This window comes from Mustela nigripes, chromosome 8 (genome assembly GCF_022355385.1).
Source record: "Mustela nigripes isolate SB6536 chromosome 8, MUSNIG.SB6536, whole genome shotgun sequence".
NCBI classification, from domain to species: Eukaryota; Metazoa; Chordata; class Mammalia; order Carnivora; family Mustelidae; genus Mustela; species Mustela nigripes.
This window is the reverse complement of record NC_081564.1, coordinates 89,343,643-89,364,865: the sequence shown is the minus strand read 5'-3', so window position 1 is coordinate 89,364,865 and position 21,223 is coordinate 89,343,643. Positions and strand designations below refer to the sequence as shown.

Sequence of the window (21,223 nt, the reverse complement as noted above, 5' to 3'; positions counted from 1 at the left end):
TCATCATGTCTTTGCCGTCGTTATTTGAAAAGCACCGCAGTCCTAATTACACTACAAAGCGGTCTTGGCAGAGACGGTGGTGTGGACACTGAGTCGTTACACGAGCCGCTCCGGAAGCGGATGGCTCCGTAAACTACCTTGGGTTCGGAGCTGTAGGTCTCTTGCCGTGACGCTGGGACCTTCCCCTGGGAGCTGCCTGTGCGCTGACCTCTGAAGGCTTCTCAGATGCGCCTTCTGGAGCTGTGAGTCCCAGGCCGGACGGCTCACTCACTGAGAGCCCACGGGCCGGTGGTTTTCAGTAGGTTTGCAGACACACGGGACAGTCTCAACAATTTTAGATATTGACCTCACCCCAGAAAGCGCGTGTCCTGTTTTCCCCTCAGCCTCTCTGCCCCGGCCCTCGGCCACCAGGAGTCTCTTCCTGTCCCTGGGTCTCCCTGATCTGAACATTTCACGTGAATAGAATCATGTGACGTGTGGTCTTTCTCTCGGGCTGCCTTCGCGGCGTGGACGGCGTCCTGAGTCCGTCCGAGCTTCCTGCTGTCTTACGGCTGAATGACCCCTGCTGGGGGCAAGAGCTCAGGTACGAGTTTCTGTGTGGACACGCGTTTCGTTTCTCCTGATACACTCTCTTGATTTAAAAAGCAAAACCTGGATTTTCATGTACTCATGTCATCAGAAAGGCTCGCTGTGTTTTCCGGATGCCATTCCAACGACGGGTCCTGGAGAGGAGCCCTGGCCTTGACCTCACACCTCACGGAGAGGTCACATCATTGTCTGTCCTTCTGCGCTCCGCAGGACAAAAGCCTTTCGGTGTCTCTGTTCATAAATTCATTCAGGTTAGTCACTGTCACCCGACGGAGAACTAACCAGCCGAGGAACTAGAATAAATTCTTCCAAAATTTTCATTCCTCACATTTCAAAAACCGATCTGGGATCTTGGTGCTGAGTCCCATGGGGTCCCCACACCGGACGAGCGAGCCACTGCGAGGAAGGGCTCCTTGCCCGGGCTTCACCGGGTCCTGGCTACCTGGGCCATGTTGTTGTTCTTTAACAAACAGCTCTGTTGAGGCGAAATCACGCACCATAATGTTCACTCGTCTCAGGTGCACGGCTTGGGACGTTCTAGCATATTCACAGGATCGTGCAGCCGGCACCACGGCCTGATCCTATAACCCATTCGTCCGTCACCTCCAAAGAGACCCGGCACCCGCTTGCACTCCCTGCCCGTCCCCCTCCCCCAACCCCCGGGCCCCAGGACCAGCATCTTCCAGTCCGTCTAGTGTTGGCCGCTCCGGACATTTCACGGACGTGTCTGTGGCGTTTGGCCACCAGCTGCTTTCATAGGACAGCGTTTCCCAGGCTCGTCCACAGGGAGGTGCCCGTTGTTAACGAATATGTTCCGCTGCCGGAAGACGCAGCACTCTCTTGCCCGCTCTCTCACCTGGGAGCGTTGGGGTTGCTTCCCCCACGTGGTGTTAGGAATGTGCTGCCGTGAACACCCCCAGGCAAGTTTTGTGTGGACGTGTGTGTCCGTTTCCCATGGACACACACTGCTAGTGGATTGGATGAGTCACACGGTAACTCTACAGTCAACTGTCTTGCTCGGTGGCTGCACCACTTAGAGCTGTGGCGGGGCTTCAACTTCTGCATTCTCTGATCAGCAGTGGCTGTTGTCCGTCTTTTTGCTTGCATCCATCCTAGTGGATAATGTGGGGGCACCTTTTCTTGTGCTTATTGACCGTTTGCACGTCTTCTGTAGAGAAATTATTCAAAATCTCGCCCATTTTTTAAAAATTGGGTGTTTTGTCTTTTTGTTGTTGAATTGTAGGTGCTCTTTACATATTCTGGACACTGGTTCCTCATCAGACAGATGATTTGAAAGTATTTTCTCCCTCTAGGTTGTTGTTTTACTTTCTTGATGGCATCAGTTTCAGCCCAGTTTTAAATTCTGATGAGGTCTAGTTTGTTATATCTTTGTGGCTGTGCTCTGGTCTCCTATCTAAGAGCCACTGACACTGGGGCACTTGATCTAAATTAAATCTGATTCTCACCTTCAGGTCTCTATTCTGGTCATGTTGTCCCTCCTCTCAAACTCAAAAGAGTTTTGGTGACTTAAAAAGTATTTTTATAAAGAATTTATTGGTATCAAACACACTAGTGAATGGATTTGTCATTATTGCTTCCTCTCAAATACTTCCCTTTGTCTAGAACAGTGGCTTTCAACTAGGAGTGACTCCTTTCTCCCAACAGGGACATTTTTTCAGTGTCTGGGGACATTCCTGGTTGTCAGCAGAAGGGTACCATGAGCATCTTGTGGGTAGAGGCAGGAGATGCTGCGAAACATCCCACGACACACAGGAAAGCTGCGCCCCACACGAGCACTGACCTAGCCCACAGTGTCAAGGAAGTCACATGGAGAGACCCTGGTCTAGACTCAGACCTGCCCTTCTGCTTTGATATCCCCATTCTGCTCTGATTCCGCATAAGAAGGGACATGCCTTTGAGACGGGTCATGACTCGAGTTTTCATCTTTCTTCATGGTCTTTACTTTGACCCTGAAAGCTCACCGTGTTTTGCTAGTATCTGTTATTTATCCAAACCCAGCCTAGAGCAAGAGTAAGGACGATCCTTTTATTTTTTTTAAAACTATTTTATTTATTTACTTGACAGACAGAGATCACAAGTAGGCAGAGAGGCAGGCAGAGAGAGAGGGGGAAGCAGGCTTCCTGCTGAGCAGAGAGCCCGATGTGGGACTCGATCCCAGGACCCTGAGATCATGACCTGAGCCGAAGGCAGAGGCTTTAACCCACTGAGCCACCCAGGTGCCCCTGATCCTTTTATTTTTAAGAAACAAACCAAAAATGCTGAGTAATTACTGCACAGTTTATAAGGTGTCACCGTTTCTTACTGGAAGACACCACGGACCGTAGAGGGAACCTGATTTTAGATGTTGATGCTTGACAGAATGCACCTGCAGTGAATAAAAACGGCAGCTAAAATGTATGGCGCTGCTTCTCCAGCCATCCTTGTTTTGTACTAAGTGAAGAATAGGACATTGAGGTCAGCCTCAAAGTGGGCCGTGACACCAGGACGCGGGACATGAACCTCCAGCTGATGGGACAGTCGGTCCAGAAGTGTTCTCTGTTCAAGTTTTGTTCTCCTACAGAACTAAATAGGGAGATACGGAAAAAGACATGGTCAGCCACGTTTGGCTTCCCCTGCTGAGGCAGAAGTTACCCATTTTAAACACAACAGTTGAACGGTTTTCTCTCCGGCACCCGCTGGGTGTCAGGCGTGGCGAGGTCAGGGGACAGAGGGCTTTAAGGCAAGGTCCTCCCTGTTCTCAGACACTTTGCAGTGTGATGGGGAGAGAGGAGTGAGTCCGTGGGGGTCTGCGGTGGGGAGGGGCTCCGACCTCCACCCCCGGGGAGGAGGAGGGGAAGCTGAGGGCCGGGCAGGGTGCGGTCCTCGCCACAACATACCTTCCCCCGCCCTCTGCCCCGCCTGGCCCCCCGAGGGCAGGAGGCTGGGAGGGCTGTTCCAGGCAGAGGGTCAGCTTGGCTCTGTTGTCCTCTGTCCCACAGAAGAGGCCGTGAACGTTTATTCGGGTTCCTGGAGACTTCCTGTTTCCCTGAACCCCCGACGCTGGAAGTTGCTTTTTCCTGAGTGTTGTCAATACGCTAGAAAATGCCGTCTCATTCCTGTCCCGCTGTTACCTCTTCAGTCGCTGTGACCCGGAGCGCGCTGGTCTCCGTTAGTAGTTACTGGTGAGACCGTTGGAGCTCAGCTCGGGAACCACCAAGCTAGTTTACTGGCCAGCCGGTGACAGCAGACCCCCACCATGTTCCGGCGTTGGTTATCTGACACACCTCATGACGCTGGCTCGAATTTACTTGTGGGAACAAGATTACAAATGCTGGTTGGGGGGATGTTCCCCGTTCAGGCTTCCAGAGGGACCTGGGAGTTGGGGAGCAGAGGCTGCTGCTGTGCATCCGGAGGGCTGGCCTCTGCCTCCCCAGGGCCACCGAGGTCCCCTGACGCCTGGGCCTCGCCTTCTCTCCCACCTGCTGGCTGCCTGCATGTGCTTGTCCCGACCCGGGAATCTGTCTTGGTCTGAATCAGGCTTTCCCCTGACAGAGCAAGAATTGATGGCTTCCTCACGAGACGACTCCTGTTCGTCAAGACGGCTTCTGTTGCAAGCAGCAAAGCCCCCTCAAAGCCCCGGGACCGGGGAGGGAGGGGCGAGTCCAGAGACGGGCAGTCCTGGCTCAGGGGACCGCCCGCTGGTTTCACGAGGAGCATCTCTCTCCCTGCACGCACCCCACCCCTCAGCAGGCGTCTGGTCCCCCTGCGCAAGGGGGGCCCGGGACGGGTAGTGTCCCCAAGATGGCACCAGGCCAGCTCAGCCCCAAGAGCCCCCCTGCAGCTGGCATTGGCCCTTGGCGCCACGTGCCCCCCCCCCCCAGCATCCCAGAGATCTGACAGCGAAGGACGGGAGTCCCTCAAGGAGGGCCGCGGGGAAGCCGAGCAGGCCAAAGCCAGGGGAGCAGGCAGCGAGGTGCCAGAGCCAAGGCAGAGGGGAGGATTGTCACCTTTTCCCCCAGAGTTTCCATTTTTACTTAACAAAGAGCCATAGAGCAGTTCCTGTGTGCCTAGTGTGTCCAGAGTGCTTGCAAATACTAACTTTCCTAACCCCATTACCACCACAGCACACAACCATACAATGTCACTATTCCCTCTCCTTTGTAGGAAAGGAAACCCAAGCACACAGAGAGGTTAAGTGACTTGTCCAACGTCACACAGCTAATAAAGAAAAGCCAACCCTGAGTTTACTCCCAAGCAGTCTGGCTCCCCAACTTACAGCCCTGGTGACGGTGCCTGTCCCGCTCTTCAGAAGGAGAATGTACAGCAGGAGGGACACCTGTCTCTCGGTCCTAGCTGGAGACTCAGGGAACGAGAGACACTTGGGAAAAGTGACTCAGAGAAGGGTGGAGGCCTGAGAGAGGCCAAGGGGCGCCGGAGCCTGGGCATGTCGCCCTGTGCCTGTGGCCCGTGAGTCCCGCGGTGCTGGTCATAACTGAGAGACTCGCAGACCAGGTCAGCGGTCACGGGCAAGAGCGTGGTGGCAGTGCTCGTGGGAGTAACCCAAGTGCAGGGCGCGCTGTGGCCACGAGGGCAGGTCAGATGGTGCCGTGTGGGCTGCGTGAAGCCACCGCAAGCGTTCCCTGTTACCGACCAAAGCACGACTCAGAGCAGTGTGCCCAGGGAGGCCCGATGGGGGTGCTGGGTGGCGGAGATGCGGACCTGCTGGGGGGGGCGCTTGGAGATGCGGGGGGGGCACGGGGATGCAGGGGGCACAGAGATGCCGGGGGGGGGCACGGAGACGCAGGGCGGCGCAGAGACACGGAGGGGTGCAGACAGGTGGCGGTCGGCAGGGACATGCGGAGGGAAGGGGCGGTCCTTTCTGCTGTGCCCTGGGCAGGGCCTTTTGCCGTTGCGTTCCGTGTCACACTAATGAGATACAATTGAGTAAACGAATAAGAAGAAACTAAAATCTCACCTACCCTATAACCTTAAAATATAAACTTAAAACGAACGTGCGCCTGGTGCAGCCGGTCGGGCTCCATGACCGAGGAGAACAGAGGGCAGCCCAGCCCCATGGCGGCACCTGACCCCTCCTCTGTGTCCTCCGGGTGCTGTGGGGACATCAGCATGGATTTCTGCCCCCGAAAGGGCCCCTTCTGGCACCAGGGCTGCCCTGCCTGGCTTCCAGGCAGCCGAGAGTGGAATTGAAGGAAGGCCGGTTCAGAGTCCGCGCCTTCCCATGCGTCCACCCGCCGCACCGCGACCAGGGACCAGGCGGTTCGGCTCCCAGAGCACAGGCATGATGACCGGCCAGTGCCCATCCCAGGTGCTACTCCGTTTCTTTTGTATGAAAATAACCCACGGCCCAGGGAGTGTGTGCAGCCCAGGCAGAGAAGGGAGGTGGGAGCTCAAGCCTCTGCAGAAAGCCCACCCGCACCCGGAGACCCTCACAGCCGGGCGTTGAGCAGGGGACCGTGATTAACTGTGAATTTTCTAAGAAGAAAAGGGTATCACAACCATCTCGTTGACAAAGGTCCGGATCTCAAGAGAGGGTCTTGTTCTGTTTTGTTTCCAGGACGGAGAGAGCAGCACAGCAGAGTCTGACAAGAAGAAGGCCATACGCCAGCTCTCCCGGGAGGCCTCGGAAGACAACGAGGTGTTCGGTATGTGACCGGGAAACCGGAGGCCGGGGCTTCTTGTGCACAGATGTATGCATTTGGGGAAAGTTTTAAGTTTTTAGTCACTTGAGTAATCTGTGAGTCTGTTCTCAGTATTGAAAATGCAGAGGCCGTAGGAATATGGGTAAGACCCCTTGGTCAGCCTCCTGCATCTGTCCTCCGCGACGTGACCAAGCAGGTGGCCAGTGACAGCTGTCGCCGTCTAGTTCCTGTTCCTGTGCTTTGTGCTGTCTTGTACGTAGCCTCCAGAGACTTTCCAGGTGTAGCCGAGCTGTACACTATTTCTCTACTTATTTGACCACTGTGGGTGGAAAACCTAACGGGGCCTATAAAACAGAATTAGAGGAAGTGAGACTGTCCCAGAGCCTAGATATTTCAACCACAAAGAATGACTCAGGAGGTGTTGAAAATAACCGTTTTCTATAAAAGTTTACTTTTCTGTGGAGCCCGCTGGCAGCACGACTCAGCCGCATTTCTGCTCCCTCCCCTCCGAGAAAGAACCAGTGCCTTTTCGTTTGATTTTAACATTAAGAAAATTACCTTTCCTGGGCACCTGGGTGACTCAGTGGGTTAAAGCCTCTGCCTTTGGTTCAGGTCATGATCCCAGGGATCCTGGGACCCAGCCCCACATCAGGCTCTCTGCTCTGCAGGGGGTCTGCTTCCTCCTCTCTCTCTGCCTGCCTCTCTGCCTGCTTGTGATCTCTGTCTGTCAAAGAAAAAAAGAAAGAAAGAAAGAAAGAAAGAAAGAAAGAAAGAGAGAAAGAAAGAAAAAATTACCTTTCCCATGGGACTGTGGTATGCCATGACTTGCCACCATCACGTGGCTGAGCGAGACGCAATGCAGATCTGTCGCGTGCCTTGCTCTGTTCTCCTCCAAGAACCCCCACAGCTGTAGGAACAAAGGGGCAGCTTGGAGCGTGCCCAGAGCAAGGGGGCTCGCTGGCCTATCAGAGGGAAAGGGAGCCGTTTCCTGGCTACCAAAGGGAATGTCCCTTGGGCAGTGTCTTGTGCCTGCAGCTTGCGACGCCCACGGCCGACAGGCCTCCTCGCCACGCTCCCTAGCCTGGTCGCCGCTTACTCGAGTACGGGGTTTCTCGGTCCTTTCAGTTCCCTGGCAGGAAAAGCCGTCCCACTTTCCTATCTCCGATCCGTTTGCGGTCTTTCGAAAACCCTTCCCTTCTGTGCTTCCGCCCTGAGCAAGCGGCAGTGAGGACAGGAGAGCCGCTGCCCGCTCCCTCGACATCTTAGACTGTCACGAAACTCAGCATAACACAGAGGCGCAGAGGCTGAAAACAATGCAGACCAGTTTATGGCAGCCAGTGGGGTCCGTGCGAGAGGAATCGGCGTTCCACTGGTCACACCAGCGGCACGTTGGTTTTCCTGAGAACTTGGTGAGCAGTGGGGGGCAGAGGGAGGTGATGCCCGAGTGTTGTCCGCTGCCTTCCCGTAGCGGGGCCCCCATCCCTCAAGGCCAGGGGACCAGAGGGGAGGAGCGGCCAGTACATGAGGCCAGAGGCCACCGCAGGAGCTCTGAGGCCACCGCAGGAGCTCTGAATGCCGAGGGAAGGCGGTCTGCAGAACTGAATGGAGCATCTGAGTGTCGATGATTTCCATCAAGTCCATCTGCAAAGCTCTTTCCCTCGATGACCTCTCTGCTCCCATATTCCAACTCCATATGTATATTAAACACATAAAAGCAAACGACAGAATAAAAATGTCCAATTCTAGGTTTCCTGTATGACAAGGGTACCTTCTAGAGGGATGCTGGCTAAGCTTACTTACTTTAAAGCAAACATCATCTTCCTCATTATTCCCCTGGTTATGTGCGTTCAGGCCCGTTCACAACAGTGTCTGTCCCCCTGTTCCTTTTAGACACACTCTGCACACGTGTGCATATGCACTTGTGACATAGTGCCAGGCAAGAAGGGTCTTCTGTGATGCGTGTTTCCCTAAGTCGGCACAAGCACGGTTTGATTTTCCGAAGGCGGCCCCCTGCGGCCCTCTCAGTGGATACTCAGGCTGGGGACGGAGCCGTGCGTACGGGTGACTGTGCTCCCGTTTCCATCTTGGCACGAACCTGTGTTTGTCACATGAGTAATCTGTGAATCTTCTCAGTATTGGAAATGCGGAGGCCATACGACTAGGGGTATAGCGGCACAAGCAGACGCCGCCTGGGTAGTTTCCTGTGACTTCCCCAGTGAGAGCACTGGGCACACTTACGTGGGGGTCATGGTGCGCAGCCCTCACGCAGTCAGGAAACAATCCCTGATGGTCACCTTCACGACACGGGCAGCTCTCCCTGAATCCAGGCTGAGTCACAGAAGCGGAGAGGTGTGAGGTGTGGCCACCTGACAGCACGTGACCCTGAGCGAGGGTGGCTGGCTCCCATGGGGGCCTGACTAATACAGACCAGGAGTTCCTGCGGGACTGCGGGCATCTGTTCTTGAACTTGGGATAATCCCCCATTCCTGATGCTTTCCTAGAATCCGGAGAAACCCCGGTCCAAAGGGGCAGAGTGACGAGGGAAAAAGAATCTCAGTGGATCTTGGCTGTCAATCGTGGCCGCCTAATCTTGGAAGATGTATCTGAGCTTTTTTTTAAATTATGAAGCGTTGTGGGAATGTCAGTCCAGATGAAGTCAGCAGTCGCCTCCCATTTCCCTGACTAGACAAAACTTACCCAAGTACCATAAAAAAAAACCCCATGCCTCACGATGGTCTATGAACCCTGAGTCATTAGCAACCAGGTGGCGATAATCTTGAAGCTCCTGGCAATCACGTTGTTTGCGTGTCAGACGCATGGACCTTATCCTTTACCTGACAGATCTCTACAGGATCCAGGTCCTCAAGGTCTCTGCGAATGTCAGGAAAGACTGTTGTCCCACAGGTGGTCAGAGTCCTGGCTTAGGGACGGAATCAGAGGGGCTGGGAGGTCACGGCCAGGGGCAGACTACTGGCAGGTACCTGGAGCTTCCGGCGGACAGTCACAGAGCGCACGACTAAAAACCAGCCACGCTTCCCCAGCCTCCGTGAAGGCCAGAGCCAGCCGTGTACTTGGCAATGCCCTAAAGACTTTTACCTTTTCATTTCATGGGAAAATCCCAATGAAGGATTGTTCTTCGTCTAAATGACTCACTCATTCGAGCACACTTCTGCGTCTCCTCCTGTAATGTTTTTTCCTGACAGTGTGTGGTTATACTTAGGACTGTTTGCCTGGTTACCCAAAGAGGAAGAAAACATGGTAGCTTAGAGAGCTGTGTCTTGTCTGAGCTTTGGGGAACCAGGTCATTTTGTGGTTGGCCAGTTACTGAGCCTTTTTGTTTGTTTTCCACCATGCACCCACACGTGTGTCGTACACGATCCTCACCATTTGTAAAGCCGTCAGCAGGGAAGGCAGAACGGTCACCATGCCTCCGTCCAGAGTCCGCTAGCCACAAAACAAGGGCAGGTGAGGCAGTTGGGGTCAGCAGAAGCCTGTCCCTAAATTATAGTGACAAAGGAGCAAAATCCCCAAAAGAGGGCACCCCTGCTCTTTCCAGATGAGTATGGCTCCTTGTAGACACGACCCACATCTCCAGAGTCAGAGCAGAAGGGATGAGTACCCAGCACATCTGGTGAGCTTGATCCCAGCTGCAGGACCCCAGGGTCATGGGAACATCGCCTCCCTGCCCCGGTGCATAACGGCGCCCATGGCTAAGTGAGGCACCCACGGCCTGTAGGGACAGACTCCTGTGGAGCTTCACAGGAAAAACCTTCACCAGCTCAGCGCTCAAATACCGGAGATGGAATTATCTATGTCTAGTGTTCGGCGAGAAAGGATTCATCCTGGCAACACTGACGCTTATGCAAGTACAATCTCTTAAGTATAAACGTGTGTATATGCGTGCCTTCATCTCACAAAGCTTCAGTTAGCTCACACGAACACACAGACGGTAAAACATGGAAAGCATACAGTCGAGGTCGAGTCAGGAACGACCACACACGTGAACCGTATGGTGGTTGCTAATAGTTTGAGCTGGAGAGTCCCAGAGGCGCCGGCAGAAAGTGAGACCCCGTCCGTGTGTTCAGTGTCTCCATGTCTCCTTGTACGTGGGAGGCGGTGCAGCTGCGCGTTAGCTGTGGTGCGTCTGTCCGTGCCCTCATCTCTCGTGTCTTGGTCTCCTCCCAGGTAAGCAGGGGAGATAAGAAAACCTCCCAGAGCAAACGAGCAGGTTTGCAAATGTGCACCTGTACGGCACCCCGTCCCTGTCCCCCACGGGGACCGGCAGAGGGGGTCTGCATGCGGTCGTCCGAGGATGCCCAGCTGCGTTCAGCCAGTTGTAAGATCTTTTCTCGTTTCAGGTTTTATCACAGATGACCATGTGGTGTCCGCCACCGCAGGGCAATTTCCTGGCAGCTGTGTTGACTAGTTTCCTAGGAAAATTACAATAAACTGGGCAATGGGCTTCATCCCACCTTGGCGCTGGGTGAGGCACATGTCCCACTTGTGGCCTCACCTCGTCGCTGTCCTGCGTGGCCCGTGCACACCCCTCGAACCCTGCCAGTGACCGGGGTGTGGACGCCCCTCTGGATGGGGAGGGGCGGGAGGAACTGCGGTGCCACGTCTGGAAAGTACTCTCTGCCACCGACAGACCCCCTGGGAATTTTCGTACAGCATTGAGAAAAAAACTTTGCTTTTTTTTGTTTCCAGGACCTTTCCATGATGAGATCTTTTTGAGATGCTATTTCCGATATTATTTCTATTTGATCAATCCTGATTACTAGACTAAGCTACAAAATTAGTAAGAAACAGTCATGATGATACAAGATTCTGTCTCCCCTCAGTAATAACTGAAGGCCAGCGACCCACCCTGTGCTTTCCTGCGGACCTCTCGTTAACTGTCCCTCTGTCAAGGTCATCAGTGCCCTCCAAGAATGGCTTTCAGCAGCCTGCTCTTGCGACTCGTGGATGCTGACTTTAATTTATTGCTAATGATGGCTTGATTGCTGCCCAAGCGGTCACTCACATCTAGGCCAGCGACAGAATCAATATGGAGTGTGTCTTTGGGGCAGATAGAAATCGCAGAGTCACAGCCTCTGGTCTGATCCCTCCCCACCATGTAGAGATGAGCGTCTGCTGGCCAGGACAGAGGCCAGAAGGCCACAGAGACCAGACTGTAGCTCCTGCTCCGGGCCCTGCCCTGAGCGCCCCCCAGGACACAACCGTGGGGGGCCCTTGGAGGACAGAAGCAGCTTTCATGTCTCTGTCTGACAGATACGTTAAAACGGGGGCACGCCCCGAGACATATTATTCTGTGCTTCGCCTGCCTGTGAATTGCTACTTTGTATCTTTGAAACCCACACGCACCTGCCAGGATTTGCACTGCCTCCTTGTAGTTCCCAGGCAGCCCCTGGGGGGTGCCCCTCTTTGCTTTCTGGTGGCGGACTCCTTTCTGGCCAATAGCGGCTACCCAGCAGGTGGCCCCGGGGGGGCAGTGCCTGAGGGCCCCTGCAGTGAGTGTGGGTGCTCAGGGCCGTGGGAGGTCTGGTTCTAGGGGGCAGCAGCCCCCCCACCCGCACCCGCCCATGAGCTGTTGGACAAACATCCCGGCCCTCGGTTACTTTGGTGAGGCCGTATCCCCGAGTAACTCGGCGTGTGGACTCCAGACCTCTGGGATGACGTCCAGCCTCAGGTGTCCCGTGCAAGTGGGGGTGCTAACAACCGACCTCCGGGTCGTTGTGAGGAGTACACGCCATCAAGAAAAGTGAGCCCGGGTGGAGCTTATTGGGAAGGAGGCAGGGGCCGTGTGCGCGTCCACCGCTGTCTCCACCCAGGCATGCCTGTCCCAGGAAGTCTGGCCTCTCCAGGGAAACCCATCCCGCCTCGAATAGTCTGCAGAGAAACATGATATTTAATAGTATGTGGGGGTGCTGGGAGAGATGAAAAAGGCCAGTGTCCGGAGATAGCTGACCTGTTCGGCAGTCCGGAGCCTCTCTGTCCTCCGCCACGTGGGCCACAGGGAGGGGTGTTGCCGGGGTTCTTCCAGAGGCAGTGATCATCGCTAATGCTCCGGGGACCCTAGCAGGCTTGTGTGGCTCATGGACTAGGCACTCACCCACTGACCCACACACCACCGTGGTCCACGTACCCACAGGCACTCACCTGGATGATTCCAGGAGCCCCTCTGGCTCCTGCTTCTATCCAGACCTCCGCCCTTGCATCCAGGCTCGTCTCAAGACCATCACAGAGCACACAGCCCAGTGCACACCCCGCCCTGCCCAGAGCCCCGCCACCCTTGCCACAGTCTGTGGGACCCTGAGGGCCCAGGCACCTCTGATGGCACCTCCTACACTCCCCTGTCTCCCTCGCCGCCCCCCCACCCCGTCCTCTCTTCCTGGAGCACCAGGCTTATCTCAGAGGGTGAGATACCCTGAAGGAAGACAGTGTCCGTCACTTCCACTGAGGCTCGATGGGCCAGAAATGGTCCCGTGACCCCAGCCCACAGGCCCGGCACATGGCCATCATTGGCCAAGAGGACGGGAGCCAGGATGGGGAGATGCTGCCTCCTGCTGCCGGGAGCTTGGCTCCCACCGTGCGCCAGCACTGCCACGGTGTGTTGTCTGCACCCCCCGGCACCAGTGGAAGGGGAGCCCCACGTGGCTGCTGTCTCCTTGCCGAGCATTTGGTGACCATACCGTGATCCGAGGGCCCCCACCCGCCCTGCTGCCCTGTCCTCTCTTCTCCTCTGAGGCAGACTTGCAGACTGTCGTGTTCAGGGAGCTGTGCCACCCAGACAATGTGTCCTCAGCCTGAGCCGTTTCCTCGTGAGAAGCTCTGCTCGGGGCCGCTGATGAGCGAGTGATGGCGTGGAAGTGATGTGCATCAGAACGCGGGCGCACGTGCTCCCGGTGCCCGTGAGTGTGCGTGGGCTTGCACGGGTGCGTCGGCGCAGGCTGGTGTGGGTAAGCATTCTTCCCACTGACAAAATATCTCCGAAAGTCTGTGCGTCTCTTTTCTCCTTTGACATTAGGAATTGCTAAGACTGCCTTCACTCCAGCGTTTCCGTAAAAATGGTTGTCCTTGGTTACGGTCTGTGGTTTTCCCATGTAAGTTCCTAGTAATGGTGAACCCTGGGCCACACAGCCCCTATGGGGAGTGGCTGCCCCCACCTTCCAGAAACCCCCCCATAGGACACCCGCCTCTCCGACCGCGAGGAGGGACGGAAGGCCCCGCAGACACAGGTGCCTGCGCCGGGAGGGGCTCACCCTCCGAGGCCACCCCAGCCGTCCTGGCAGGTTCCCGCCAGCGGCTTCTTCCCCCCCCCCCCCCAGTTCAGGCAGTGGAGAGTCACGGCCCTCAGGGTCCAGGAGGGCTGAGGGAGGTTTCTCCAAGGCGGGCGTGGGCGCGCGTTCCCAGCACCTCCCCGCACCGTGCACAGGGGAGGTCAGTGAGGAGCTGGCGGCTGCACCAGAGTGAGGCCAGGGGGCGCCTGCGGGAACCCCCGTTGGCAGAGCCCGTCCCATGAGGGGACTCTGGTCCCAAGGAGGCTTGCTCCAGGGGAAGTGACGAGCTTGCTGGGTGTCCGGAGTCACAGAGGTCTGACAGTGCTGCCCGCACTGAGCCCTCTGGGCCTGGTCTTCACCCTGAAACGATGGCTCCAAGTCACTTGAGGCCATCCGGGCCACAATAGGACACTGAAAGACTTCCAGAACAAAGAGGGAACACAGATCTTACAAACGCACAAGTGGCGACTGTGATGGGCTTCGGCCAGTTGCCAGCAACGGCCCCAGCTTGAGGCCCAGGGAGGCATGACCCTCCCTGCGTGGACCCCTTCATGGGACCCGCTGCTCTGCGGAGCTGGCCGGCCCCGGGCTCCCGTTCCACAGCACCACGTTGCTCCCCGAGTCAAGCTGCCCTTGCCCACTCCGCCTCACGCGCCGCCGGAACTCGCAGAGTGAACTCGGGGGCCGCAGGGCGGTGGTGGACCGTCCCCTCCTGAAGCCTCCGCCCCCGGGACCAGACGCCTGGGGCCTGCGCACGGGACCCGCCGGCAGGCAGAGCGGCGCTCACGCACACCTGTCCCGGCTGCTGTGGCTCGGGGGTGGCCCTCATCTTCCCTCCGCCTCTTCCGCTGAGGGAAGGGCTGCGTGTCTCCTCCATGAATCCATACAGGGCAGGCCTAACCGCTTCCTTGCCTCCGCCAAGGGCGATACTGTTGGTATTTTTTAAACTGAAGAAATGACGTGTTTAGGAAGGAAAGTAAAACCGCGCGGTACGCTCTGGGTCTAGCAGCGCCGCGGGCCAAATGCAGCCAGACTTCCAGCTGTCCCTCCCCATCACGCAGCCTGACCCCGCTCCCGGGCACACCGCAGCCGTGACCGAACTCCGCTTTGCAGTTGCGTTCCGCCCGGTTTTCTCCTTGGAACTGCGATGTGTCATGTGTCAGGAGGGCTGTTCGTGGTCCTGTCCTCACGGTCTGCCCTGCAGCTCCCTGGCTCGCAGACACGAGAGGGTCCAATGAAAGGCAGGCCCTTGCTTCAGGCCAGGCTTCTTGCTCTGAGTGGCATGTCCCTGCTGGGCCTCCCAAACCTCCCCATCCGTGCCTGGATCCAGAGAAGCGGTCCCCCGGCTGTCTGGCAGGTGACTTCCTATACCAGTGATGGTGGTGGCAGGTGGGCTGCTAATTGAGGTGATGAATGTGGCACGGTCCCAGGGGTGTGAGGTTGTTGCTCTGGAGGTCGGAGGCCGTGAGAGACTCGAGCATTCTGGAGGGCAGAGGCAGTTAGAGACGCGTGCTCCTGGGAGATTGGAGGCAGTTAGAGACGTGGGCTCCCGGGAGGTCGGGGATGTTCTTCAGCAGCTAGTGAAGTCGAGGTCATTCAGGCACGTCCTAACTGGAATGTTTCATTAGGTGGACTCAGTGCATTTGAGCCATTTTTATCTCAAGACTTTCCAAATTGTATGAAGTGTACGTAAAGGCGCTCCTACCTTTCTCCCTATCTGACACCAAGGGGGGGTCTTAACTCTGCCTCTAGCTGAAACATGTCTAAAGTTACTTCAAAAAATCATGTCTCGATGTTCAGTTTCTTTTTCCTGGGAGCTTTGTTAGGAGCCAGACCCATCAGCAGGTGTCACATCTCGCGGTCCCGTATCTGGAACGTGACACTGTGTCAGAGCGTGGCCTACCACAGGTGGAGAGACAGGGTGACGGGCAGCTCTGTGAAGTGAACACAGCAGGGACCCCGAGAAGGCTGTGTGATCTTGGGGGGAATCTTAGGACGAGATTTGTCCGTCCTTCTAGAATGAGGCCCCAACCACAGTGCCGTGGAACCTGATGCACTCTGCATGTCACCTATGCGCGCATACACTCAAGGGGCGCACGCACACACATGGGGCTGGGGGCAGGTGTCTCCCGCATCACCCCGAGCTGGTTCAGAGGCCGTGGGTGGAGGTCTGTCTGTGTGTGTGCGGGCACGGCGGGCAGGCCGTATGGGCCTCGAAGCTCTGACCTGCGAGCTCTGCTGCAGGTGTGCAGGCGTGCAGCTGGAGGGCTTCCTGGCAGCTTTGCCGCAGGCAGCTGGTGCCCGGACGGAAGACTGAAGAGCTTTCGTATTTCGGTGCGGTGAGGATGGCAGCGCCCGGAGGTCCCCGGAGTGCGGCGGCGTTGTCCTGGCTGCTTCTGCTGGGAGAGAACAGGACATTCATCCTGAAGGACTGGGGCTTTTCCCCCCACCACGGCATTTCCCACTGCACAGCAGTTTCTGGTCCCGGCTTCTGCCCTACATAGGAATCCGTCTCCTCGTGCGGGGGTGCTGTAGTCCCCCGAGTCATTCCTCCTCGTTTTCATCAAAACTGAATGAGAGGAAGGAGTATCTGTGATTGCGAAGGGGTAAGGACGGGAAGCACAAGAACAAAGAGAAAATTGGGGAACCCTAGACTGCCCTGCCGATTAGGACGGCAGAGGCCAAGGGGCTTGGATGCTAGGAACACAGTCACATCGTACGTTCGCGCTCCCTGGCTTCCGGGAGATGGTCCTTAAGGTTTCAGGGCCTGGGACAATCGGCAGCCCTTCGACTCAGTCAAGGAGCTCTCCCTGGGATACGCTGCACACACCGGCATAGGCTCTTCAAACAGGGCTGTTTCTAAGCCATTGACACAGAACCTTCCCCTGGGCAGCCCGTGCAGCTGGGATCCAGTCACGGAGTGTGCAGAGCAGGACCTGGTAGCTGGCTGTCGGCTCTGGCGAAGCTTATAAAGGGGGGAAAGTATGTAATTTGACATTTAAAATATAAGTAGAATGCTATTTTTGTGTTTCAGAACCCCAGTTTATTTTCAAAAATTATGTGAGTTTTTGAGTCTTTATTTTTGTAACTGCTTCTCTCCTCAGCAAGATCCCCGAGCCAGGAGAGAAGGGTTCTTGCCAGCTACGGCCCGATGAATCAGCAGTTGGCAAGTTTGGAAATCTTGCTTCCGTGGAGCCGTAGTGCTCTGGGGACTTGTTGCTTCTCTGAGTCAAGAGAGGACAAGAGTGGGGGACAGAATCGCTCGATGAAAACCTGTCCGTTCTGTGTTGCTGCTGTCCCCCTGTTTGGGCGTCAGCAGTGACAGTGTCCACACTCAGGAAAACCTGAAACGATCCTTGCCTCCCTGGCTGTAGGAAGGATATCCCCCGGGGAGTCAAAGGTGGTCCGGAGTTGCCCGGTGACATCTGCATGGGTGACATCTGACCAGAAATAATGGGGTGCAGAACCAGGAGGACAGCAGAAGTGACCCTTTCCTGAAGGTGCACAAATCTGAGCTCCAACACCCTCGAATGGGCAAAATACTCCTGTCAGACCGTCTGGCATAACTTCCGGGCCACCCTGGCCTCCTTCCCATACTCGGACCCGGCCCTTGCAAGAACCTCAAAGACAAAAAACAGACCAGTGTTTCTTTCCTTTGGGTGTGACAGGGAGACAGACGGGACGTTCTCCATTCTGTATCTCGTGGGAGTGCAGGGGGGCAGCAGGGGACCAAACAGTGGACACCCTGCCTCCTGGACATCGCTTCTCAACTGGCTTTGGATCCTCTGGCTTAGTAGATGGGTATCTTCTGCTCTGACCTCCTTGGGCCTCACTGCGGACATCTGTCATCTGCAGACTGTCATGCCTGTGGGACAGCGACCCGGGGGCGACAGAGTCATTGACACAGTATTCTCGTCATGATGACACTGGCTTCTCCCTCCTCCCAGCTCCTGAGGTCACCAGGCCCCGTCTGTTCCCCCCACCCCCCTTCACCAGCGGTCCTAAACACCGTCGCTGTGATACGCCCCTGCCTTGCCCCCACCACCCGCCGTGTCATCCCCAGAACACCCCGGAGGCAGGTCACACAGCACTGCCAGGTGGAGGACCCCCCAGTGGGGAGACTCGAGAGCCCCTCCTCACCAGTGTGGGGCCCTGCCAGGGGATTTTGGGTGCAAGGAGTGTGTTTCCAAAGAGAGACAAAGGAGTCAAATCAGAGAAGCCAGATCTCTGATCTCAAACCGACAGCGTCCTTCTCAGCAGCTGTTTGGTGCTCACATTTTAGAAAATTATTAGAATTCTAGCTTTTTAGTTGTTTTCAGTAGTCCTGTGAGTATAATTTTTGCTCAGAATCATCTTCTGACAAGTAATAGATGTAATTATTTCATTGCATGACACGGAGGTACTCTGGTAGATACGGAATCCTGAGCTAATTTGCTGGCATTCAGAATTAAACACTCAGCAAGTTTTAATTTCTTTCAGTTGCCTTAAAAACCTGAGCCTAGCCCTTTCATTGTCTGACTTCTCTTCTGTCTTGTTGAAAAGTACATTGAGGCAACCCCTCAGTAAAATGGAGACTTCCCTAATTGCATTCGTTTCCAACAGAGTGATGGAGATTCATTTATATACCATAAAGGTCACCTGTTTTAATTAGGCAAATTAATGGTTTTAGTCTGTTCACAGAGTTGGCCATGCCCACTCTAACCTCACTGAGAGCGCTGCTGTCACCCCAGAGAAAATGTCTGCCATTGGCAGCTCCCCTTCCCCACCACCCCCCGCATCCAGCCCTTGGAACCACTAATCCGCTCTCTGCGGCTTTGCTGACGTGACACTTGTGGTCTTTGTCACTAGCTCCTCTCACTTTACACAGTGCTTTTAAGGTCTGTCCAAGTGGGGGCGAGTGTTGGCGCTGCACCCCGTCTTTCGGACAGTCCCTGGTTTGTTGGCCCCTCACGGGCTGGTGGGCTGCTCGCACGCCCGGCTGCCGTGCGTCCTACTGCCGGCCGCTGTGCTGTCTTGGCAGAAGCAGGTGCCCTGTTCTCTGAGCGGACACCCCCTAGCAGCGGCTTTATTTGGTCTGTATGCTGAGCTCCAGAGGGCAGGGCTGTCTGTGTACACATTCATTTTTATTCTGCCGTTTGTTCATCAAACCCCATTCCACCACCCCGGGGAAACGTGCGTTTTAGTGTCCGATTCCCTTAATCCCCAAAGATGTCCAATTTGCAGGCAGCTGAGGAACGGAAGGACCCTGGATATTTGGTGGCGTCGGAGATTTCTTTTCCCGCCTTCAGGAACTGTGGCCATCACCGGGCTACACCCTTCAAGCTCAGCTTCTCTGAGCCGATGCCTCCAACACTGAAAACCGTTCCCCCACATCTGCCAGAGCCGCGCCTCCCTGCCCTCAAGGAACAAGATGGTCATTTAGAGTCTCTGGGGACCGTGACCTGCCCCATGCCCCCAGGTGCCCTCCAGGCAAGTTGAGAGGGGCTGCTCACCCCCGACGTGCGGTTCGGCGAGGAGGGCTGGTGTTGGGAGAGCCCCGACGTGCGGTTCGCCCTCACCTCGAGAGACTGTCCTGCTCTGTCCCCGGGGGTCAGCGAGCCAGTCCTCTGCGGCCCTCCAGCGAGACTGGTGTTCTGCTCCTACGGCAGTAAGCCCCCGTGTCTGTGAAAGTGCCAGAATCCGACGACAGCCTCAGCAGCAACAGCTGGGGCGCTCCTGGGACGGAGAGCGGCTGCGGGTCTTCACGTCACCACTAGGAACACAGTGGAACACTCCACAGCTCGACACGGACAGAAGCAAACACCCGTAGTCCGCTCGCTGTTCGGCCCCGCCGTGTGGACATGTGGGTTATTAGCATCTCGCACACGCAGCTGATAGTTCGCGCTGATGAACTCTCCCCTCCGGTGTCTTCACGACACGCACGTCAAGTCCACTCTCAGGGTTGCCACCGAGCTGTGCCTCCCCCGACCGCTGAATTTTCAAGCAGCCATGTAACCCGATGTGCCGTTAGCACCGTGTCCTGGAGACGGGCCTGTGTCTCAGCCATTAGGGCTTGGGGCCCCCTCCCTGCTCCTTCATTCTGCGGGTGGCCGGCTCGCGGAGCAGTGACGCAATCTCACCGTCAATTGGCACTTTTTCCAATAGAAAAGAAGAGTGAGATAAATTGATGGTAGTGATTTTTTTTTAAGATTTTATTTATTTATTTGACAGACAGAGATCACAAGCAGACAGAGAGGCAGGCAGAGAGAGAGGAGGAGGCAGGCTCCCCGCTGAGCAGAGAGCCCGATGCGGGGCTCAATCCCAGGACCCCGGGATCATGACCTGAGCTGAAGGCAGAGGCTTTAACCCACTGAGCCACCCAGGCGCCCCGATGGTAGTGATTTTAAGTCTGAAAATGCCTCGGCTACAGAAGGCAGAAATCCCGAGTGCTGCAGGAGTCGGTCCTTGTTCACGGACATTGTGACCCTGGCCCTCCTGACCCCCCATGCAAATCCGAGTGGTTTTCAGAACGTGTGTCCCAGGCTGGTGGGGCTCTGGGTGTTCCCGTGAGGGTGTCAGTCACGCACACTTCCCCACGGGTGGCTGCCTCGCACACCGCTGACCCGCTGAGTCCGGCACTGAGCAGGTCAGCCATGGGTGGTCTCCCCGGCGGGCTGTCCCATTTTCATGGAGATTATAGAGCCTGGGCTGTGGTTTGTTCATTCGCTGTTCTGAGACTGCTTTGGGTCCCTTGTCATCAGCGTTCTCAGAGGCTGTAATGTTTCTTTCCCAATGGGAAAAAAGATGTGGACTGACTCCCGGCATTGGAGCTCAGTCCGCAAAGGAACAAGTTTGGTCGGGATATGTATGAAGACCAGAGACACCCATTTTTCCATGTATCTGGACGTATCTCATATAAAGGACAGTCTTCGTCATGCACATGCCAGTACACATGCCCGAGCAGACAGTACAACACAGAAACATGCCACCATCCTGCGATTGTCTTTAGAGAGACATGTCCATTTCCTAGAAGTAAATTTACTTGAACAGAAAATAGTGTACCACTACTGTTTAACAAATGCTTTCTCCCCATTACAAGTTGAGCTTAATTTGATTTCCAACATTTCAGATGCAATTTTGTGTGTTCCCAGAGCAGATAATGTCTAGGTGCCTTCGAGGTAAGCATGGAGCTCCTGCACCGGGAGGGGAGCACAGAGGGGGCACCAGCAGGGCAAGGTGCTCTCTGGGACGGTTCAAGCCCTGGGGCCAGAGGATCCGCAAGCCCAGGGCCAGGGGTGGCCTCTGAACTGAGCTCTGGGGCTTCTAGCAGGGAGCCGGGAGACAAGGGCAGAGCTGGGCAGGACAGGGTCGCTCTACCGCTTGCTGTAGCAAGAGGATTCTGTGGGTGGTGCTAGGACTGCGGTCGTGGTCTGTCGGCGGGCAAGTGCGCAAGTGCCAAGGGTCCTGAGCATGGCGGGGTCTGAGAGACTGGGCCATGGGGGAACCAGTGTGGTGGTGACACATCCAGGCTGAGCTGCCGAACGGGGACTGCAGACCTGCAGAGGGGAGGCTAGAGAGCTGTGATGGCGGGAGTGGTCCTCAGCTCTGCAACTTTGCCTTACTAGACATTTCCCTGCGTTGTCCTCGGGCCACACAGTGCCACCCTGGAGGCCTTCCCTGCCCTCTGTGCTGCAGTTACCAGCCACCCTGGTCGGC

The 21,223-nt window shown here is 56.0% G+C and overlaps 1 protein-coding gene and 1 long non-coding RNA gene across 5 annotated transcripts in view; one reads left to right on the top strand and one right to left on the bottom strand.

Annotated features, from left to right (window-relative positions):
- The window catches only part of MBP (myelin basic protein), a 101,263-nt gene that overhangs the window by 29,234 nt on the left and 50,806 nt on the right, over positions 1 to 21,223 (top strand). For all 4 annotated transcript variants that reach the window (XM_059409848.1, XM_059409847.1, XM_059409846.1 and 1 more), the window contains one exon: positions 6,164 to 6,251. In XM_059409848.1, the coding sequence (XP_059265831.1) occupies positions 6,164 to 6,251 (88 nt within the window). The remainder of the gene's footprint in view (positions 1 to 6,163; positions 6,252 to 21,223) is intronic.
- LOC132023700 (uncharacterized) lies at positions 6,677 to 7,400 on the bottom strand. Its single transcript, XR_009406027.1, has 2 exons — positions 7,345 to 7,400; positions 6,677 to 7,155 (listed from the first exon to the last, which is right to left on the bottom strand). It is a non-coding gene; the product is annotated as an uncharacterized LOC132023700 (long non-coding RNA).